Consider the following 21,099-nt stretch of genomic DNA (forward strand, 5'->3'; position numbering starts at 1 on the left):
TTAGATATTTCTGGAGGTCATGCAAATGAAATATGAAAACTGTATGATGAAGAAAAATATTTTTATAAACTTAAATTGAAGTGACTTTTTAGTGAAGTGTCTCTCAGATTTACTTGATAATTTTTAGAAAGTTGAAGACAAATCTTTAGTAGAAGCACTTTATTAAAAATATGACTTTTTGTGTACAACAGTGTAACATTTACTAAAAGTTTGCAAAATTTCATTCAGGTACAAGTATTACATTCGAAGGTCTATTATGAGTAACAGTTTTTGGTTTGGTACAATGGACTGAACTGAGTTGAAGTGAATGGAGTAAGAACAGTAGAGAAAACATTAAAATTTTGAATACATAATTTTGTGATTGTTTTGTCAGTTAAAAAGAAGCAACTTCTGTTTTGAGGTAGAAAAACTGTACATTAAATTTTAATAGCATGTACACAGACATGCAAATTTATTATAGAATCTGTAAACATATACCCAAGTACACATAAGATGCAGTTAATAGCTTTAGGACAGTGGTTCTCAACATTTTTTGCCCCCATGCACTCTTTTCACCATATGTCAGAATGTCATTTACCCTTTTTCAAGATTGACTCTAAAGGTGCATTCTACATAATATGTATATAATATTGAAATATTTTATTTTTCAATATTAGTACATATATATTTATTTATTTATTTACTTAGATTATTTTTATAATGTAGTGTTACAAATTTAATAGCAATAGAGAATGTTGATGGATTTTAAAACTTGAAAACAAAGTGTTCTTTATATTCGCAACTAATATCTTAAGAGACTAAAGTCACTGAAGCATACTTTAATAAACAAAAAGTTCAATAGAATACCAGGGTATTGTAATTCATTTTATTTTGATGAAGATCACAGTCAATGAGAAACCTGTGATTGTTTTTTCTCTGCTAGTTCTTGGATGCATGAGGAGCGCTTGAAAAGGCACAAAAATGAGTCATTTTCAACCTCCAATCTACTTAAGTATGTTGCTTAGTTTCCATTTGTAAGAGAGTTGAAGTCTGATTTGCAAAGATGTATCGACACAAATGGAAGCAATGCATGGATAGCTTTTGCTGCCACTTTTGGATTGGAATTGCACATCAAGGGCCAAAATTCTGCAATTGATTTCTCATTGAATATAGCTCTTGCTCCCAAATAAGTCTTCAGCTCCAGAAATTCATCTTGACAATCATTAAGAACTTTTTCAACTAACAATTTAAATGGATTTTGCACTAAATTCAACTCTTCCTCACTAAGTTCAGGTAAATATCTGAATTCATTTTCCAGTGCTGTCAAATGCTGCAAAAGTTCATTTTTTGCAAATTTTGGAAGCACTTCCTCTTCACCACCAGTAACAAGAATTGATGAGTTTCTCAAATATTGCAACATTTTTTAATCTTGACCTTTCTCTTCCAATTTTCCAGCTTGCTCATGAAAGCTTTTAAGGATTCCATGAATTTTATGATGTTTTTATTCCTTCCTTGTATCTGAAGATTCAGTTTATTCAGCTGCTCAATATCAACCAAACAGGCAAGGTGCATGATCCATTCCAGCCAGGCAAAAAATTCCATCTTACCCTGAAGTTCAAAAAATAATTTGAGCTCATCTCTAAGCTCAAATACTTGCTCAGTTACATTTCCTCTTGAAAGACATTGAACATTTGTGTGGAAAAGAGGATGACAATGGCCTGCATCCATGTCAGTATATAACTGGCTGAAAAGTTGCAAATTGAGAGCTCCTCCTTTGCCAAAATTCACAATTTGAATTGTTTGATCCAAAACCTTCTCTAGTGGAGCTGGAAGTGTTTTTGAGGCCAGTGCCTGATGATAGATCATACAATGAATGCCTTTCACTTTTGGAGTTTGCATTTTCACAAAGACTTGAAATCCAGAATTTGTCCCTAACATAGCTGGTGCTCCATCTGTACAACACCCACAGACATTATCCCATAAAAGATTTTCTGATTCAATGAAAGATGAAACCTTTTCCAAAATATCTGAAGCCTTGGTAGTTGTTTCAAGAGGAGAACAAAAAGAACCTGAGTGAACATATCTTGCAAATACCAGCAACTGGGAACACGATGCCACATCAGTTGATTTATCAAGTTAAATTGAAAATATGCCAAATGCTGCAGACTTGATCTTATGCATAACTTGATTTTTGATGTCAATGGCCATGTTGATCTTCCTTTGAACAAAACTGTTTGATAGTGAAACTGCTGGAAGTTTTTTCTCCAATCCATTTCCTAAGACAATTTCTACCATTTTGAGAGTGCAAGGTTTAATCAAAGTTTCCCCAATTGTATGTGGTTTTGATGCTTTGCTATCTCCAGTGCTATGACATAAGAAGCTTCAATAACCTTTTGGTTCATTTCTTTGAATGCCCCTGTTGAATCCAGCTTCATCTTTTTGAGAGCATTGCCATAATGTTCAAAAAAGCTTTTGTCCTTGTGTTGAGGATGAATATTCTGCAAACGTTTTTCAACTTTGTTAGTTTCATAGAATCATTTGACAAAGCTTTGTTACAAATAACACATTGAGGCCTTTCTTCTCTATTGATGATGATGGATATGAATCCATGTTGAACATATGAATCATTGTATCCTCTTTTTTTTGACACCTGTCATTGGCTCCAAATTCAGTGACTAAAAAAACAAAAAATAACTATAAATGGAATATTTCCACAGATAAAAAAGTGTAATATTTATCTTTATTGAATGTTGCAGATTAAATGAAAAACAAACAACCAATCTACAGATTGTAGTTTGTAGAAAGATCAGTATTCCAACAGTTTGAGCCTGCCCATCTATGGTCCCAATTTTCCCCTGAAACCCTAAAATTTCCCCCAGATTGAAAACCCTGCTTTAGAAGTTCTGTACTGTCAGTTTCCATTTCAGTGAATGCTCCTGAAAAAGATCTAAAATGAAACATTAAGTGTTTAATGAAATCAACATATTTTATAATATTCATTTCCAGTGTTAATATGTCTGTTGTACACCAATATGCACTACAGAAATTAAGTAATGCAACATTCAATGTTCGTTTATTGATTAATAATGAAGATTTTGATTGTTAGTATTTGTTTCCGATGTAATAGTTTATTATTATTTATATATATTTTTAAGTTAATTTTTTTTTGTGATGGGGTCTGCTTGGACCCCAGATGAGTGGCTATGGAAATATTTTACAGAAGACTAATGCAGGGTTAAAGTAATTATAAACATGTTTGGAATTATATAGAAAAGTGTTAGGTTCTAATGGTATATCAAGTATTTCCATGGCTAGTACCTGTATGAACATCTAATTAATTACCAATTTTTTTATGTTTATTAACGTACTAAGACGTGCTTTTGAGAAAATCTGATGTAATTTTTTTTTGGTTTGTCAAAAGGTAAGTTTAAATAGTAAACCACAACAGTGTATCAGTACCCCTTTCTTTTCCTATAGTGTTACAGAAAGATGAAAGAAACTTGAATGATTTTATTTAAACAAGCTCAGGACTTTGTTTTCTTTACCTCAAATCCAGTAGCTTTAAATATAAAAATGTTAGCATTCAGAGTTTGTTCTTTTATACTGGTAATATAAATTATAATATTTATAGATATTACTTATGCAAAGCAGTTAAATGAATTAAGTTGTAGTTAATGTTTTTTTTATATAATGTAATAAGAAAATTAAACTAGGGAACTTATTAATATATAAGGAATAAATAACCATTTTTGAGCTGTCATCTGCTAACATTCAGGGTTAAATTTCATGTAGTGGACACAACAGACAGCTCATAGATTTGCTATAGCTCTAAAACACATTGTACCATACACTTGTGCTGTTTACTGGTTTTAGAATATTAACCATATAATTCATTCAGTATTTCACAATGATGGATTGCACTATCCTCATTCTCAGATTTGTTTTAAAATAAGAAATAAAGTGATTTTAACTTAAGTATGGGTGGTTAACCTATTAACTATAGAAACATTACTGGCACTTGATTGCATGTTAGTGATGGGACTAATTACAGCTTATAACAAAATATATTAAGATTATTAATAAATTTGATGTCAGACTTTTTAGTTGTAATGAGCAAATGTTTCTCAAGGTCCTTTAATATCAGGAGAGCTATAAATATGCAAAGCTATTTTGTACAAAACATTTTGAAACTATAAATAAAGGCTAATGTGTTAAATATTATTAAATGTATAATAAAAAAAATGTTTTCATTAGCATTGATATACCCATAATTGTCAGCAAAGAAGAAAACACTATGTAACACAGATTTTGTTCCTGGGTAGAACGTGTTATTTCTTAATTGCTTATGTTGTAAAAGTACAGAAAATGGCCATTATTCCCTTCAAACTTTGCTTTTGTGACCTGTATAATGAAATTCAGATATTAACCTATTTTCTATGTAAAATGGTTAAAATTTGCACATTTTCATTTACATAAGATCTGAATAAAACAGTATATGAATCAAGATTTACATGTATTTATACTAAAGTTATACAAAAGTGAGTTTTTTGAGAGTTGCAACTGTAATGTAAATTACTTTCACATATCAGCCCCCAAATAGTCTCCCATCATGTTTTTGTTATACTCTCCATGGTAGTTGCAGCATTCAAAGTCCAGTATATATTGTTGAAAGTGCTTGCCTTGCCCCTCTGAGTATGTTCCCATGTTGTTGTTTAATTTATCAGAATGAGCATCAAGGATATGGACTTTCAGGGAGATCCTGCAGCCCACTTTGCCATAGTTTTTCACCAGAGCCTCTACCAATTTCATGTAATTTTTGGCCTTGTAATTGCCCAAGAAGCCCCAAACCACTGAAACAAAGCTACCCAAAGCTTTTTTTTTTCCTTTCTACTGAGCTTCTTGGGGAATTCTGTGCACTCCAGGATCTTCTTTATTTGTGGTCCAACAAAGACATCAGCTTTGACCTTTGCTTCAACCAGCTGAGGGAAGAAGTCTCAAAGGTATTTGAAGGCTGCAGACTTCTTACCAAGAGCTGTGCTAAATTGTTTCATAAGACCCAATTTTATGTGCAATGGTGGGAACAACACCTTCTGGAGGTCCAATAGTGAGTGGCTTACACTTGACATTATGCCCAGTGCTTCCTGTTGTACTTTGCTGTGATGTCCCTGCTGTCCCAAAGGCAAAGATAACAAGGAAACTTTGTAAAGCTTCCTTGGAGACTCATCAAGAATGTTACCATCCATTCTGAAGTCTCCAATAACCTCCCAGCCATAATCATCATACTTGAAGGCTTCTAGCAAGGTCTTGGACACTGTTGTATTCCTCTTTGAGGTGCACTGAATTTTAAAAGGTCTAAACTTTGTATAATATAAAATCTTACTATTCAAGCAAGTAAAAATTGTCTGTCTTACCTTCTAGAGTTGTTTTTTTTTCAGTGCTAGCAGGTAAAATGAGGTGCCCAGGGTTTGTCTTGATCTCCAACAGACATGTTGAAATATGCCTTGTAGGCTTCACACATTTTAGCAGATGCTGTCACAGAATACTTTTTTGCTATTGTCTTGCTAAATTGGCCACATACGTAGCAGGATGTGTATGGAGAATGCTTGCAGCTTCTTGATGCCATCTCTGATAAAATCAGATAGGTCTGTGTGTTCACTTGGGCAGCTAGAACTTAAGTGAAGTGGTGAGGCCCTGTATGTATATATATTACTATGGAAAGTTCTAGAAAATTCTCTTAAGTTTGACAACATTCTAGAAAGTTCTTGTAAGTTTGAGAAAATTCTCTATTAACTACTCAGTACTAAATCTACCTGCAATATTTGGAAAATGGTAAATTTGAAAATTTCATTATGCAGGCCACAAAAGCAAAGTTTGAAGAGAAAAATAGATCTTTTCCTTTAGGCTTAAGCAATTGGAAAATAACACATCCTGCCCAGGAACAAGTAAAAGTAAAAATGTTGTTACATAGTGTAATTTATATTGTAATTTTCTAGTTTTGGAGTACTTGTATGGAAAATGTCTGCTATTTAAATCAGATCTTAGTATTATTTACTTAGTAACCCTTACAAAGTTTACAAGGATGCATGTAGAATATTTCTACAAACAATTTGGAGCACCAGGATCATTCTAAAAGACCTTGCAGTACATCATAACTCAGCCAATTTATTACATTGTACTCAACTGAATAGAGCATTATTAGACTTGAAAAACATTTTCAGACAATCTCTAGTTCAGATATAGAAAAATACTGATTTTAATTCTTCCTAACAGAGAAGAACCGATCTCAAAAATACTTGTTTAAATGAATCAATTGTGTTAAGGAAAACCAGTATATCATAAATGTATTGAAAGAAAATGTGTACTCCAACAATTTTATTGAGCAAAATGATATAACAAAAACCAAAGATCAGATTTTAAAATGTACCCCTATAGCAATTCCTTATATAAAGTTCCTCCATGGGACAGCAGTAAGCTCATGGAGTTGCAATGCAAAGGTTCTCACAGTGGACATAGCAGATAGTCCAATGTAACTTTGCTCCAAAACAACTAAACCTTATGTTAAGGGATTATCAGAACAGATAAAATGACAAATAAAATTAATTTTAATCTTGTGCAAGATCAACAAGTTATGTTTTGGTCTATCAATGACATTTTACCAACAAGAAAAAAAAAAACAATATGAACAGTGTGTACAATAAAACTGCCTGTTACAGTGAAACAGGATGGACATAAGAATATGATAGAGTTTAATGGCTCATCATATGCTAGTGGAGAGCAGAAGAATGTTAACATTGTAGCCAAAACCAATACTAAGGGTATGCTGTGGCATTGAAACTAAGAGATGAAAATCAAATGAACATACCAGTACAACTGTACTAACAGGATATCATATGTTACTACCCATAATTGTATTTGATCGCAATGATCTATAACATACACAAAGCCACTGGAATGTATGGCAAGTTTTTTTTTTTAAATCAGTCTTTGTACAACAATAAGTAGATTGCAGCAAACAAGTTTGAAAACACAGGAAGATCAAAACTTTATTTAAAAAACAATATTGTTTTGACAAAATATAATAAATGTTTAAGAAAGTTGCAACAAAAAATATCTTTGGTAGGATCATTCAACTAATCTATTCATATGACAAGCAGACAAAAAGGAGTTATGTTTCACCCCATATAAAACGATCTCACACAAACTAATGCACGATTTACACTATAATAAAGAACACTTAAATGCTATAAAAAATATATTTGGCACAGTTCATGTAGTTTAGAAATTGCACTACCCTTAGTTGAAGCTGCCAAATCAAAAATGTAGTTTCAGGTTTGAAAGTAAAACCACAAATATAATACATAACTGGGAATTTCTACCTATTACAAAGAATGGGTATGTAAAGGAACATAGTGGATGTTGGTGAATGAAAATATAATTTATGTTTCCCATGTTTTATACCAATTTCTGGAAAAATAGCAATATATAAAAATTACTGCTATAAAATTGATACTTTTTGGTATTTAATATGGAGCAATTCAAGTTAAAATGTAACTTAAAAGGTGCATTTTTAAAGTTGATTATCTATTCATTTTAGTTTGTAAAATATTCTATACTTAATGAGTAAAATAAGAATATGTAAGGTCACTTCAGGTATAATTTTTTTAACACTTCTTTGTACCAAATTAGTTATTCATAGCACTAAAGGAGACAAAGATTGAAAATGGTGGAATAGTAACCAAACTTGTGATCAATGTTTAGAAAGTTTACATTCCTCCATCCCAGTTTCATTTCAACTAAAATTTTCCAGGACATTTGAGTCCAGAATAAGTTCTTTGTTCTTTCCTTTTCCACGAGACTTTGTTTTACGAACCATGAAACCCTCTTTGTTTGATGTTTGCTGAAGGGAGTTAGATTCTAGAGAAGAAGTAGAACCTTGAAACTGAAATGTCTTTGTTTTTCGAACCCTTGACTGGTTACTTGTAAAAGACACTTTGGACCCTTGATGAGAAAGAATTGATTTGTTTCTTGTTTCTACAGCTAACTGGTTTGACCTCTTTTCTGCCTTGGTAACTGCTGGATACACTTTAATTTGTGGTTTTCCAAGGTTAGTTGGAGGAAAGTGGTGGTGTACAGTTACTACCTGGGAGCCCGAACTGGCAGAAGAGCTCATAGGTTCATAAGATGAAACACTATCTTCATCAGCCCATTTTTTCTGCTGTCCTTGTGCTAAGTTGAAATGTTTAGGCTCACTGAAAAGAATTTAGATTACAAGTTTAGATGTTTTATAAATAGTTTAGACAACAAAAAATAAAATATTTTGTGAGGTAAAACCAATTCCTTGAAGAGTATTTTAAATTTATTGGTACAGTCTTTTCATTCTAATAACATTACATAGACTGACTAATGTATCACACAAGTGTGATATAAAGTGAGACACTAGGAACACCATTTGGGGGCAGTTGAGATTTAGATTTGGTCTACCAATTGTGATGTACCACAACTGGTATTCACTGTCTAATTAGAAACTGAAGTATATTAAAAACATTAAAAGTTTTAAGATTAGAGTAATTTATACAGTTTTTAACTTTTCATACTTTTCATATGACAGTGAATGAATAACATTTTAATATTGAAAGCCACATATACAAATCTATATCTTTATCATTACACTTTGTGAGAAAAATTAAGGAATAGGTTATACATACATTAATGTCCATTCATATGTGATCAGTCAGATCACCAGAATTTCTTTATGTTAGAGAGCATTATGATTATTAAAAGTTAATTTTTTTTCGTTATACAAATCTGAAATTCATTTGTTTAAATAAAATACATTCAAAGAACATGATGCTCACCTGCAATCAATATTACTTTGTGTTAACCTTTCCATCTCATCACTGGTATCATTTTTTGGTTCCTGGATAGAAAATATTTTATAATTAATACTGCCATTTTGCCTTTATAATTTTCTTCTATGTTATTATTACACTATGTAATAAAATTTTTAATTTTTCTTGTTCCTGGGCAGAAAGTGTTATTTCCCAATTGCTTATGCCTAAAGTAAATGGAAAAGACCTATTTTTTCTCTTCAAACTTTGCTTTTGTGACCTGGGAGCATATAATTAAATCATGATGGGAGACTACATTTGGGGGCTTATAGGTGAAAGTGATTTGCATTACAGTCACAAATCTTGAAAAACTTCTCACTTCTAAACATTTTGGTGTAACTTTAGTATAAATACATGTAAATATTGATTCGTATGTTGTTTTATTCAGACCTTATGTAAATGAAAATATGCAAATTTGTCCATTTTTACATAGAAAATAGGTTAATTTCTAAATTTCATTACCCAGGTCACAAAAGCAAAGTTTGAAGGGAATAATGGCCATTTTCTGTACTGTTACAACATAAGCAATTAAGAAATAACACATACTATCCAGGAACAAAATTTGTGTTACATAGTGTAAAAGATAGTTTTAATTATTCTATAGCTTTAGGAATATTACACTGAAGCTTAGATTTTGATGAAATTATAAAAATAATTTAAGTACCTATTAGAATAATTAGAAAATACAAGAAGTCTAGAAAAGTATTTTTCTTTTAAATTTTGATTAAAGGAGGTTATTTTAAATAAATATGATATTCTATATTATGAAAAGCACAACTATGCTACTGAATATACTTTGTACCATTATTCCTAAAAATATATAATCTATATTAATAGCATGTCTTGAAAATACAACATTAACTAACACCTTTTTAAATAAATCTAAATCTACTGAAGCAAACCTTTCAAACTGAAAATTACTTTGATTCTAATAATGTAGACCTAATTTTCATGCATCTTCTATAAAAACAATGAAACTTATAAATTAATTTTCACTGATTTTTTGTAGATATTCTAAAGCTGTGCAATAAAGAAAACTTAGTTGTTTAATTTTGATTTGAAACTAAAATAATAATATCTATAATTTAATTTTTGATTTTAGTAGGTACTTTAAACAATTCAGTTTACAAATCAGTTCCAGCAAACTTATTAAATTTACATATCAAATCTGTATTTAACACTGATTGTAGTCATACAGGTGTATTAAATAAATAAAAACAATGTTTAATAATATACTCTAAATATTTAAGACTGACCCAGTCGAAAAATAGAATAAAAAAATTATTTTACTTAAGTTTTGGTATGAAGATAAAATAATATGAGACTGGCAACAGCCTCATACACTTTGTGTGTTTTGATGTGTCGTCACCAGGAATGCAATATTTTGCACAAGCTGATAGCTATAAACGGTTTCAAAAATTGCACAGCCAAATTTACATGCAAGTTAATAATAAACAACATTTCTTCCATGTTTTCATCCTTATTGAACACTTTAAAATTATCTTTATTAACATTTGATGATCTCAATAAATACACAGATATTATTACAACTGATGTTTTGCAGGCTGCACTAAAATAACAGTCTTTCCCATTGAATCAAATGATTAGTTTCATTAGTACATACAGCTAAAGGTTAGATCAGTGTTATTTTAATATTTCTCTCATATTTATTTATTTTCCATTTTAAATTTCTCATAGTTTGTCTTTTGTAAACAAAGTTTAAAATACAGAATAAATTTTAGATCTTGCTTTTAGCTGATTATACTTATGAAACTTAACACTTGATTCAATGCTGAAAAAACTTATTTTAGCACAACTTGCAGGTAATCAATGGTTAATAATAATAATATCTGTGTATTTACCGAGATTATTAAATGCAATAAAGTTAATCTTAAAGTATTCAAAAGGATGAAGAACTAGGGGAAAATGTTAACAGATGGTATGAAATTCTATACATACACATTAACTGGTGCAAAATATTGCACTTGTGATGACAATGCACTTAGACATTGAAACATGTAGAGTGGATGAGGCTGTTCCCAGTCTAACAGTGTTTTATTCTTACACAGTAAACATTACAAAGTAAAACAATTTTTTTACTGTATTTTGAGACTGAGGACAGTCATAGTTTAATAAATTTATTGTGTAATATTAAATATTAGTTTTTACATCTTTAAGACATCTGCATATAAAACTTACACAAGTGTTGTCTTAACGTTAACTAATTATAAAGGCCGTGTTAATCTTCAGTGAAAAGAACATAAAAAAGCCAGCATGAGACAGTGATACTTATTAGTAAGCAATAAATAACGATATTTTCTTAAACTTTAGTAAATAACTTGTTAGGCTTAGTGTTGTCATGTGTATCATTAACCTATCAAGTACAACTGTTTCACATAAGAGAAAAAACAAACAAAACTACCACAAGTTGATCGTCATCCACAGCAAAGTCGAGAAAATCTTCATGATCATAATATAGTTTATTTGCTCTTTCTAAAAGGTTATCAACTAGTCCCTCCAATTCAAAAAGAAGAAATTCCTAAAAAAACACATTTATAAATTAGCTTGAAGGTTATTAACCTCACCTTTAAATTGGTAATGGGAAGAAAGATCCTGACAGAAAATTATAACAAACGTTTTGATCTAGTGAACCTATTCCATTTCCATCTTCACTGCATGCAAATCTTAAGTTACACAAGCAATAACCAGGTCAAAACATTGTTCCTAAACAGTTGAACTGTATTGCATACTCTCAACCATCACACTTGAAGCATACTAACCATGATAATAGTTGTTTTGTTCTTATTAGATTTGTTTGAAATATTGACATAATTTTATAATACTTTTATAGTTTCTGGTTGTATGTTTATTATTCATAAAACATAAAGGCCTTATAACTTATGTGTAGGGAAGAAAATTATCTGTGTACAATACAATGACCACTAAATATTAATGTTGAATTATTGTATGAAGCTTTTGAACTAGTTACAAACAAACCAAAAAATATAAGAAATATAAAATCGATGGTAATGATAATGCTTAAATATGTTTTCTATCTCCTGCGGAACTTACAACCAGATGCATGTATAGAAAGTAAGCATAGCATACATAAACATATCAGTGTGGAGAAAATCTTTGAAACTCTTATAATCAAATACACTTAATCAACCATAAAAAAATTTACATTTAAAATTAGTTTTGCAATATTAATAATACATTTAGTGACATAGCTCAGTTTTGTTAATCATAATTCAACAGTAACTGATCTATTAAACAATTTTTTACATACATATATACATTTGAAATTACACTATTACACAGCAAAAACAAACCTGTTTTAATTCTTTAAAAAAAACTTTGTATAAGTTTATATGCAAAAAAGGGTAAGCTTACAAGATAGATGGATACAGAAAAACTGAAGTGTTATAATTCAATTTGCTCTATAATTATTCATGCTTGTAAAAAGGCTTAAGTGACACCTGTTCTAAACATGTTTATAGTAACATTTAAAATAAGCAATATAAGTGCTGAAACAGTTTCACAGTACAAGTTTAGATAGAACATTTTACAATATAGCAATAGTAAACAGACATACTTTGTGACTTATGAAAGGTGATGGATTACCTTGTTACTTGTTCAGTTAAAGGATCCATATTTTTATTATTCTGATTTTTTTGTTTGTTAATTTTAATGGTTTTTTTAATATTTATTTGAAAAATCGTTCCAAAATATGAAAATAATACACTAATACAACAAGTAATGGAATAAGGATGTATGTCCTATTGATGCATTTTAACTACACTGTTTGTGCATAGGAGTAAATATATTAACTCAGTCTAAAAAATCTTGTGTCTGACAACAACAAATTCAATTATACAATGTTTCTAATATTAATGATAAAGCTACTGAAATAAATAAACAGTTGATACACTAGTATTCTTAAAATACAATAATTTGTTAATATAAGAATGAAGAGAATCACTAAGTTTCAGATAATCATATCAAACAGAAACTACTTACTGTAGGAACAGATGGTTGTTCAATTTTCTTCTGAACTTCAGATTCTGATTTTGAGAAGCCAAGTAAAGACCACATTAAGTTTCTGAAAAGCTGAGGTACTTCCGACACAGTCAGCTGTGCTCCTTCGCAAGTTTTTGTAGTTCTTTTAGCAGCAATTAGAATAACTCTTATCTAAAAACAAAACAGTAGTAACTAACATATTATTAATGTTAACATATGTTCATATAAACTACAAACTCATTTTTATTACTACACTTCTAACTCCTGCAAACAAAATTAATTCAAGTGCTTGACATAAGTAGGTTTGTTTACTACTGGTGTAAACATGTTTTTCCTAATAACAAGAAAAATATGAAACCTAGTTCTGAAGCAAGTAATTGAAATGAGTAAATGATTTTTAAAATTAATTTAATAAAAAAAAGGCTTTTCATAAAAACAGCTATTAATAAAAGTAAGTTATCTTTTTCCAGTGATCTGAATAGTTGGTTTTTAATACACAAAACACGTGTTAAACGTTATTTCAAGATACCCTGAATAAAATTTGTATTACGTAAGTTTAAAGGTGATAGTCACCAGGCTAATAGTAGATGTAGCACTTAACTTCTCTCTGATGCTTAGTAACATTTGATACAGATTGTGTGATATATTACATAAAGAAATATACGACAATATTTCACACACACAGCGATGAACAAGGAGTGAAAAGTAACCAATGTGGGGGAAAGATGATTTTAAACAAATTAACAGAATAATCTATTGAAACTTTTTTAAAGTAATAAAAAATGAATATTTCTAGATTTATCATGTGTAAAAAACACCGAGTTCTGGAATACAATTTTAAAAGAGTACTTCCAAATTTTCTGCATGTTAAATAGATACAGACTCAGTTTGGGTTAAGACCATGTTGTGCAAGGTACTTACCAAGGAGAAGGTGAAAAAGAAGATGACAAACACACCACAGACAAGAAGTAGTGTGATGACCTGACCCCAAGGTGTTTGGGTGTCAAAGGTTACTTCACTTTTGTTTCTATTCAAAAGAGCTTCCACCAAAGTTAGTGACACTAGTAATGGGTGATATCTAATAGTTTTGCCAGAACCTGATACCAGAGGGCTGAGAAAGCTGTAACCAATTACCAGGAAAAGATACAGACCCTGTAAAGAAATAAATACAAAATATATTTTTACGTAACTGAGAAACTCCATGCACTATTCATTAAATTCCAAGAAGGGGGTTAAAATTAGTCATTGAACTTTTACATAAATACTTATTATTCAGGAAGTACAGGATATAATCTCTTTTCCAAACATCTTAAATGTGAGTACATGATAAAAATTATTAACTAAGCTTGCAGAGAAAGGGTTAGAAATAAAAATAAATAAATAAAGCTTCACCACAATCATATTTAACATCTTTCATATTTAAACACACAAGACAATTTAGCAAATCAGCCTTCTGAAGTCTTATTATAACAAAACATCATAAAATATCATATCTCACAGTTATGTTTTAACTTCAAAAACCCATATGAATGTAAAACAACTGTTTAAAAATTTTTAGATCATTATCACAATTAGATCACAAAAATTCTTTAAAGTCCAAGCAGAAAAGTAGAAAACCAAATTGACTGTAATATTCTATACGTTTCAGATATGTGAATTATTTGAATTATATAACATTCCATCTTTGTTACACTGAAGTAACTACATGGATGTATACCACAGTATTATGGAACACAATACAAGTACACATGAAAATAAAATAAAAATGAAGTACTAGAACATAGTTTTTTTCAGTCAAAGTAATCACATCATTGTACAATATAAACAAACTACGCATTTCTACTTTCTTATTTTAATGTAGTATTCATTAGAAATTTTCCAGATATTCTAATACATATGGTCAAGAAAGTCAGTAAGTTGAGTTTCCCTAGTTGCCTTTCTTCCTTTTGTTATTCTCTTTATTTATCACCAGTTTTCCCTATGAAATACATGGATGAAATACTTTACTTTGAGCAAGAATATAGTCAGGTGTGTCCTTTAATGGTAGGTCAGGTGATGCCTTGAGGTTACAAGCTCTCATGTTTCTTTAAGTAAAAAATGACCTGTTGCTAGATATTCTGGAAAATACAACATCACCTGTGAAGTAATGAATGTTAAGATTTAAAATGTGTGGTATATACTTTCAAAGGTGAGAGTCTGGTTATATATTTTCAACTCATTCAGTCGATGGAGGAAACATCTAATGGTACAGAAGAGGTGATGTTCAGCATCTAAGCTAACAGAAACATGCTGTTTGTGTTATGTAATAACGATTGTTCATTGATTTTCACACTGTGTCAAACCTATATATTTTTTACAAACTTTGTTGGTTTCAAACTGTTATTCAGTGGACATCCTTCATCGCTCTATGGAAAATCACTTTTACCTGACTACACCATGTCATGATAGTTTATGGATATGTACCCTTTAAAAATATTTTATTTTTCCCTTTTTTAGAAATTTAAACAGAACAATTTAACTAAATTCATACAGTATTAAACATTGAAAAAATAACTTTCTGGTCATTAATACTTTTTATAGAACAATTATGTGAGAATTCAAACATCGGACATTATCTCATGCAATTAATTCTTAAGTTATAATTTTAACATTTTTGTACAATACTGTTATTCTAAGTGAGAGCTACATTAATTTAAAATTATTGAGACCATCAAATGCAGTTTAATAAATTTCACATTTAATCTTACTGTCTAATCCAAAGTTACTTACTCCCAGCAAAAACATTTGTTTTGAAACAGTTCGTAGAGCGTAGAGGGACTTTTTGAACGTGGTATTAAGTTTGAGCAGAGAAATACTTGAAATGAGGTGAATAAAAATTAAAAGTCCTGTTAGTCCTTGTATTATCTGTGGAAAGAGAGGTGTATTAGCCTGATATTTATGCATACTACTGTAGTTGAAACAAACCAAAACTTGTCTATATTCACAATACATGTCAAGTTGCACTTTATCCTTGTTTTTTATTTTACAAAATATATTTTACAAGAAGATAACATAGTGCAAAAGGAATTAAATATAAAAGCTCAGTTGATAACTTCAAAGCAAACATGTAAGTTAAAACTGATTCTGTTTAATACTCATAAGTGTGAAAACTGTTTAACCATTTCTTTCCAGATGTTTTCACAAAGAAAATAAACAGATTAAAAATTCAAATTTAAAATTTGACATTGCTTGTAAATTATTCTTTCCTTTTAAGACAATAAAAAGTTTTTATGAGAAACTTTATGTAATGGGTCATAATTATTTATCAAATTAATCTCAAAGTTTTAACCTACTTACTGAATGCTTTTTATGAAGTTAGTGATAAATGATATATAATATTGATAGATGATAATCGATCTGCAATTTTAATAAACAAAGCATACCTGATTCCACTCTGCTAGACGAATAAAGGTAGGCAAAGAATAGCCAGAGCCTTTTCTTAAAGCATACATGGCCTCCTTAACCAGCACGTATCGGTAGATATAACATACAATGTAGACGATACCAACCATCAAAAACACAACCTATAAAAAACAATAAATAATATTTATTAGACAGAAATGTTCACCTGAGGTATTATGGGAAATATCTAAATTTCAATGATCTTTTCTGAAGTTACAGATAGGTAAGTGTGAGATAAGAACTGAAATGAGTATCCTGAAAGATTCCTGCTAAATTTACCTGACATGTTGAATAACTCATAAAACATTGGCTTTTACTGTTAAAGTTTTTCAGTGCAGTGAGTACAACAGGATGTCATGTGAGCAAAGAATGGAAATAAATAAAAGATAAATAACAACTTTTGTTCTTCACAGTTTCCAGCTGTCAAGCAAATAGTTTTTAATACTTGTTAACTTAATGTAAGAATTAATGTTAGTGAAACAGTTTTCTAACAAATCTTTAGCTTTCTTTTTAACAATCTCTCTTATTTACGATTTTTTTAAAAATTTATGTTGAATTTTCTTCTGCTTTTAAGAACTGGTCATCCTAGTTTGTACTCTTTACAAGTTCTCTTTCTGAGTCTGGTCATTTGGCAAACTTTCTTTGGCAAAAGCATTTTCAAATGCTATGTTGAATTAAGATTGGAAGAACTAGACCAAAAGCATTAGATGTCACATTTACACAGGCAGTATTAAGGTTCTGTGGACATCTAGTTGGAATATGCCATGTGCTAAACAAAACAAAACTTTGCATGTGCTTTACAGTGCAAAATGTAAATACTCCAATATGCATTTTAGGCATAATTTCTTTTCAGGCACAACGTGTTACTATATTAAGAATAAAAAAATAACGTTGTTTGGCACAATAAAAAGGTAAAGTCTTCTTTACTAGTTACAAAAACTAGTTAGCTGTAACTATTAATATATATTTTACCTTTTCCTGTGACATAATATTTCTGTTTTGTATGTTTCTACTCTTAATGAATTTTAGTCCTTTATTACACTAGCTAGATGTAATAAATAACTTCCTTATGCAATGACTAAATGTGACAAGCATGATACATAAAATTTTATATAATGTGCATAACTATTCGTTTATGAATGTTTAATTCAAAGAACAAGTTAGTAGAAGAAAAACAATTTTAACAGCAGGCTATCCACACTTTTTAAACTTAAGTTTTCTTCCCTAATGAATAGTTAGTAGATCTGGGTAAGTCAATGAATAGAAAATCTGACAGGTGTGTGTGTGTGTATACATATACATGCATTATAAAACATCATTGAATTCATGTACATTATCCAACTTACATACACTACTAAGGTGTTTTTGGACTGCTGTATTAATATATATTTTGTGTATTTTACTCTTACATATCTATTACATCTTTCGTTACTGGCTTGAATGATCATTCTTCATTTATTCAAAATGGACTGAGCAACATATTTTCACCTGAATGACATATTTATTGTGGTAAAAATTATAATTTTAAAATTGAATGTTAGATCAGGAAAGTGTGATGTAAAAACTAATTTTTAATTTTAGCATTGTGCAGCAACATAACAGTAACCTGTAACACTACTAGATATCTGATTCTTGAATATTTCAGTAATGATCTCTGTTTACTTGATATAAATGTAGGGTCATACTGTATGCCTTTTATACCTTGTAAGATGCACGTTTTCTTTAAAAATACCTTGAAAAATCCCCATGTATCTTCCAAGACAAAAGCAATGGGTTAAGGCAAGAGGTTAGCTTAGGATCTACTCAAAATGGCCTCTCACACAGATTGTAATCTCATTACTTACCAACCAATTACAAGCATTTTCAAAGCATAAAACATTCAATTTAACTAATACTGTCTATATACTGTGGAGAATATGATGTGTTTGACTGCATTTACACAGTAGGTTGAAAAAAAGTCAAGGCTGCATCAAGGTGATTGTTGCCGAGTTAAAATATTTTTTTCTTAGAACTGTCTTTCCAAAATTAGGATATGTCTTCCATGATGTAGTGTCTTATAAGGCATAAAATACAATATATACTTAAATTTGTTCTCACAATAAAATAAGGAAGATGACTTTTGTAACAGTCCACTAGAATTCTGAAATATTGGAGCTCAGGAGAGCACCCTTACCTTTATAACATTCCAAGGATCTGACCAGTATTGTTTTCTTTGCTTTAACATGTGCCAAACTTCCTGCTTCATTGTCCATCCAATTATTAAGAACAGCAAAAACTGGATAAACCAAAAAATATTACAGACAAATAAATATTAATAAACATATTTTTTCTCATGAAACAACTAAAATATAAAAGAATATTTACCCTAATCACATTATAGTTAAAAATTACTGATTATAATGTTAACACAGGTGGTCAATAGTCTTCAAATCAGTGAACCTCACCTTAGTGTGTAACTGAAAAAAACATCTTATTAATAAAAATGGGAATATATTTTCATATCTATTTAACATGATTTTATGAATATTTTAAAACCTTAGTTACATGTATATCATCTAACCCAATCTAGAAAATCCAGCAAAAGGTATGACTCATGCACATCTTATAATACGGTAAAATAACTTCAATATATTGTTGCCTAGAAAGAATAGGTTGAAAGAATTTAACAAATGCTTCATTTAAAACAGAAAAATAAAATTAGCATGACTTAACCCATGATTTTGATATATACTAAATCAGAAACAGTTGATACTGTGCAGATTAGGTATATATAATAAAGTATTTGATGAGTTTTAAAATGCTGTTTCAGCATAAAAATCATACCTCACAGGCTAAGATACAGTGGTCCCATGGGGTCACATAATTATGCAGTCGAGTAGAAGAGATAAAAGGAACAACTGTAACACCACCACTGGGTGGAAATTCTGTTAACAACACAACAGATCTGTAAAAATGTTAAAATAAAATGCATTAATCTTTTATGGTTATAACAGTGACATCTTAAATCTCCATAAAACATGTTTTTCACTCAATTGTTTTTTTTGTACACTTACACTACAAAATTCCATTTTCATAATTTCTTAAAAATTGTTACACAGACACACCAGTACATAAAGTGGTACAGTTCACCAGAATTTATGACAAATTACAACGAATTTGTTGTACTCACCAAGTTACATCTACATTACACAATTCAAAATTACTGTAAGTAAAATTTACAATTTTACAGCAACAAACTTACGTGAAAAGGGAAAACACAGGATTATACAAAAGAAACTCTACAGACACTGCACGAGTGTTTCTATTCAACCATGAAGAATTTCTCAGTTGTTGAAGTTGGATGCTAGCTTGGTTCCTATGTAAAATGAAATCCACTAATTATTCTAATTATTTATTACTTTATTTATGATTGTCCCTAGAAGAAGAGCTAATTGCAGTTTATGTTACATACTAAATACCTGAAACAATAAAAATCTTGAGGCATAACATTCAGTGAAGTAAAGTAATAAAAAATTCAAGAATTTGCCATGAGGTAAGTAAAGAAAACAGTTGTACGATGTATCATAAACTCTTAGTTTTAGAAACCTGCATGCAAAGATTTATTACATTCAAGTTCATTAAAAATTGACACTTATATTATAATACAAAAGAAGAATAATGAACTAAAGGTTACAATATACATTTCATAAGTTATCTAAAACAGTAAACACATCATCCAGACATCTGTATACAAATATGTATTCACATAATACTACTTAAAAAAAGAAAAATTATTGTTTAATAATTTAAGTTAGAAATTAAAAAAATATTAGTTTATACACATTTTCTCAAGTTGTTTGTAACTAAACATAACAAATATTTTTGACTAACTAGTTTCACTTTAATTATTCGACACATTTGTTAGGATTATTTAACTAAACTGATGATTTCATTTCTGATTAGATGCAAATTTTAAAAAAATTAAAATTTTTTTATTTTCAATTATTTTACCTTTCAAGTGATAAACTAACAACATCACTTCCACCCCAGTATGTGCTATGTTGACCCCACAACTTTTGTGTATCCCAGGAGGAATTATAGTTCACTACGCTCCACTGACTTGAGTGTCCATAATACATAAGCTGTTGTCCAAACTTCAGTCCAAGTCCTAGAGATTTAGAAAATGGTTGGCTGAGATCCTGAAACAAATGCAGCCTTGGCTGTTCCACTAATACACTACCAGTGGGAAAATCTAGTCTGGATGGGTCTGGCTTATAATTGTTTGGATAAAAAGAAGATAATAATTCATGTTGAGTCCAATCCCACCAGTTTGCCCAAGTTTTAATATGTTTCAGAGGATACAGTCCATTTCTGTTAACAATACAGACAAGAATATTGAAGTTAAATGTACACTACAATAATAAATAAGCATTAATATTCAACAGAAAACATTAAAAAATACCTTCACTTTATAAAATAAAACATACTAGAAATGAATAAACTACATAAATTATAAAACATAAAGCTGTTTGATACTACAAGTCAAAACTAAATGTTTCCTTAAATATTTCAAATATAATTATCTGAAAAATGAACAAACAATTAAAACATCTTGTATATTATAATTTTTTCACTTTATTTTAATATCTTTCAAGGTTACTTGTAACTGATTTTAATAAATTAATATATATTATTACTTATTTTATACATTTTGCACATCAGATTTTTGATGTTGATCAGGTTTGCACATTGATCCGATACACCTTATTTTTTGTACCTTTAACATTTAAAA

The 21,099-nt window shown here is 29.8% G+C and overlaps 2 protein-coding genes across 15 annotated transcripts in view; both read right to left on the minus strand.

Annotated features, from left to right (window-relative positions):
- Positions 1–1,000: 1,000 nt before the first annotated feature.
- Positions 1,001–5,222, minus strand: LOC143247942 (zinc finger BED domain-containing protein 5-like). The gene is made up of 4 exons (XM_076496492.1): positions 5,097–5,222; positions 2,370–2,477; positions 1,414–2,079; positions 1,001–1,309 (listed from the first exon to the last, which is right to left on the minus strand). The coding sequence occupies exons 1-4, from the start codon at positions 5,220–5,222 to the stop codon at positions 1,001–1,003; spliced, it is 1,209 nt and encodes a 402-aa protein (XP_076352607.1).
- A 1,774-nt stretch (positions 5,223–6,996) lies between these two features.
- The window catches only part of LOC143246519 (polycystin-1-like protein 1), a 352,075-nt gene continuing 337,972 nt past the window's right edge, over positions 6,997–21,099 (minus strand). For 13 of the 14 annotated variants that reach the window (XM_076493355.1, XM_076493361.1, XM_076493363.1 and 10 more), the window contains 11 exons: positions 20,319–20,678; positions 19,570–19,683; positions 19,152–19,272; positions 18,502–18,603; positions 16,310–16,450; positions 15,657–15,791; positions 13,809–14,039; positions 12,888–13,058; positions 11,290–11,406; positions 8,835–8,896; positions 6,997–8,228 (listed from right to left, as the gene is read on the minus strand). In XM_076493355.1, coding sequence (XP_076349470.1) covers positions 7,769–8,228; positions 8,835–8,896; positions 11,290–11,406; positions 12,888–13,058; positions 13,809–14,039; positions 15,657–15,791; positions 16,310–16,450; positions 18,502–18,603; positions 19,152–19,272; positions 19,570–19,683; positions 20,319–20,678 — 2,014 coding nt within the window. In that variant the 3' untranslated portion in view covers positions 6,997–7,768. The remainder of the gene's footprint in view (positions 8,229–8,834; positions 8,897–11,289; positions 11,407–12,887; positions 13,059–13,808; positions 14,040–15,656; positions 15,792–16,309; positions 16,451–18,501; positions 18,604–19,151; positions 19,273–19,569; positions 19,684–20,318; positions 20,679–21,099) is intronic. The other variant, XM_076493356.1, reaches the window with a different exon arrangement.

The sequence above is a fragment of the Tachypleus tridentatus genome, chromosome 3 (assembly GCF_004210375.1).
Source record: "Tachypleus tridentatus isolate NWPU-2018 chromosome 3, ASM421037v1, whole genome shotgun sequence".
Lineage (NCBI taxonomy): Eukaryota > Metazoa > Arthropoda > Merostomata > Xiphosura > Limulidae > Tachypleus > Tachypleus tridentatus.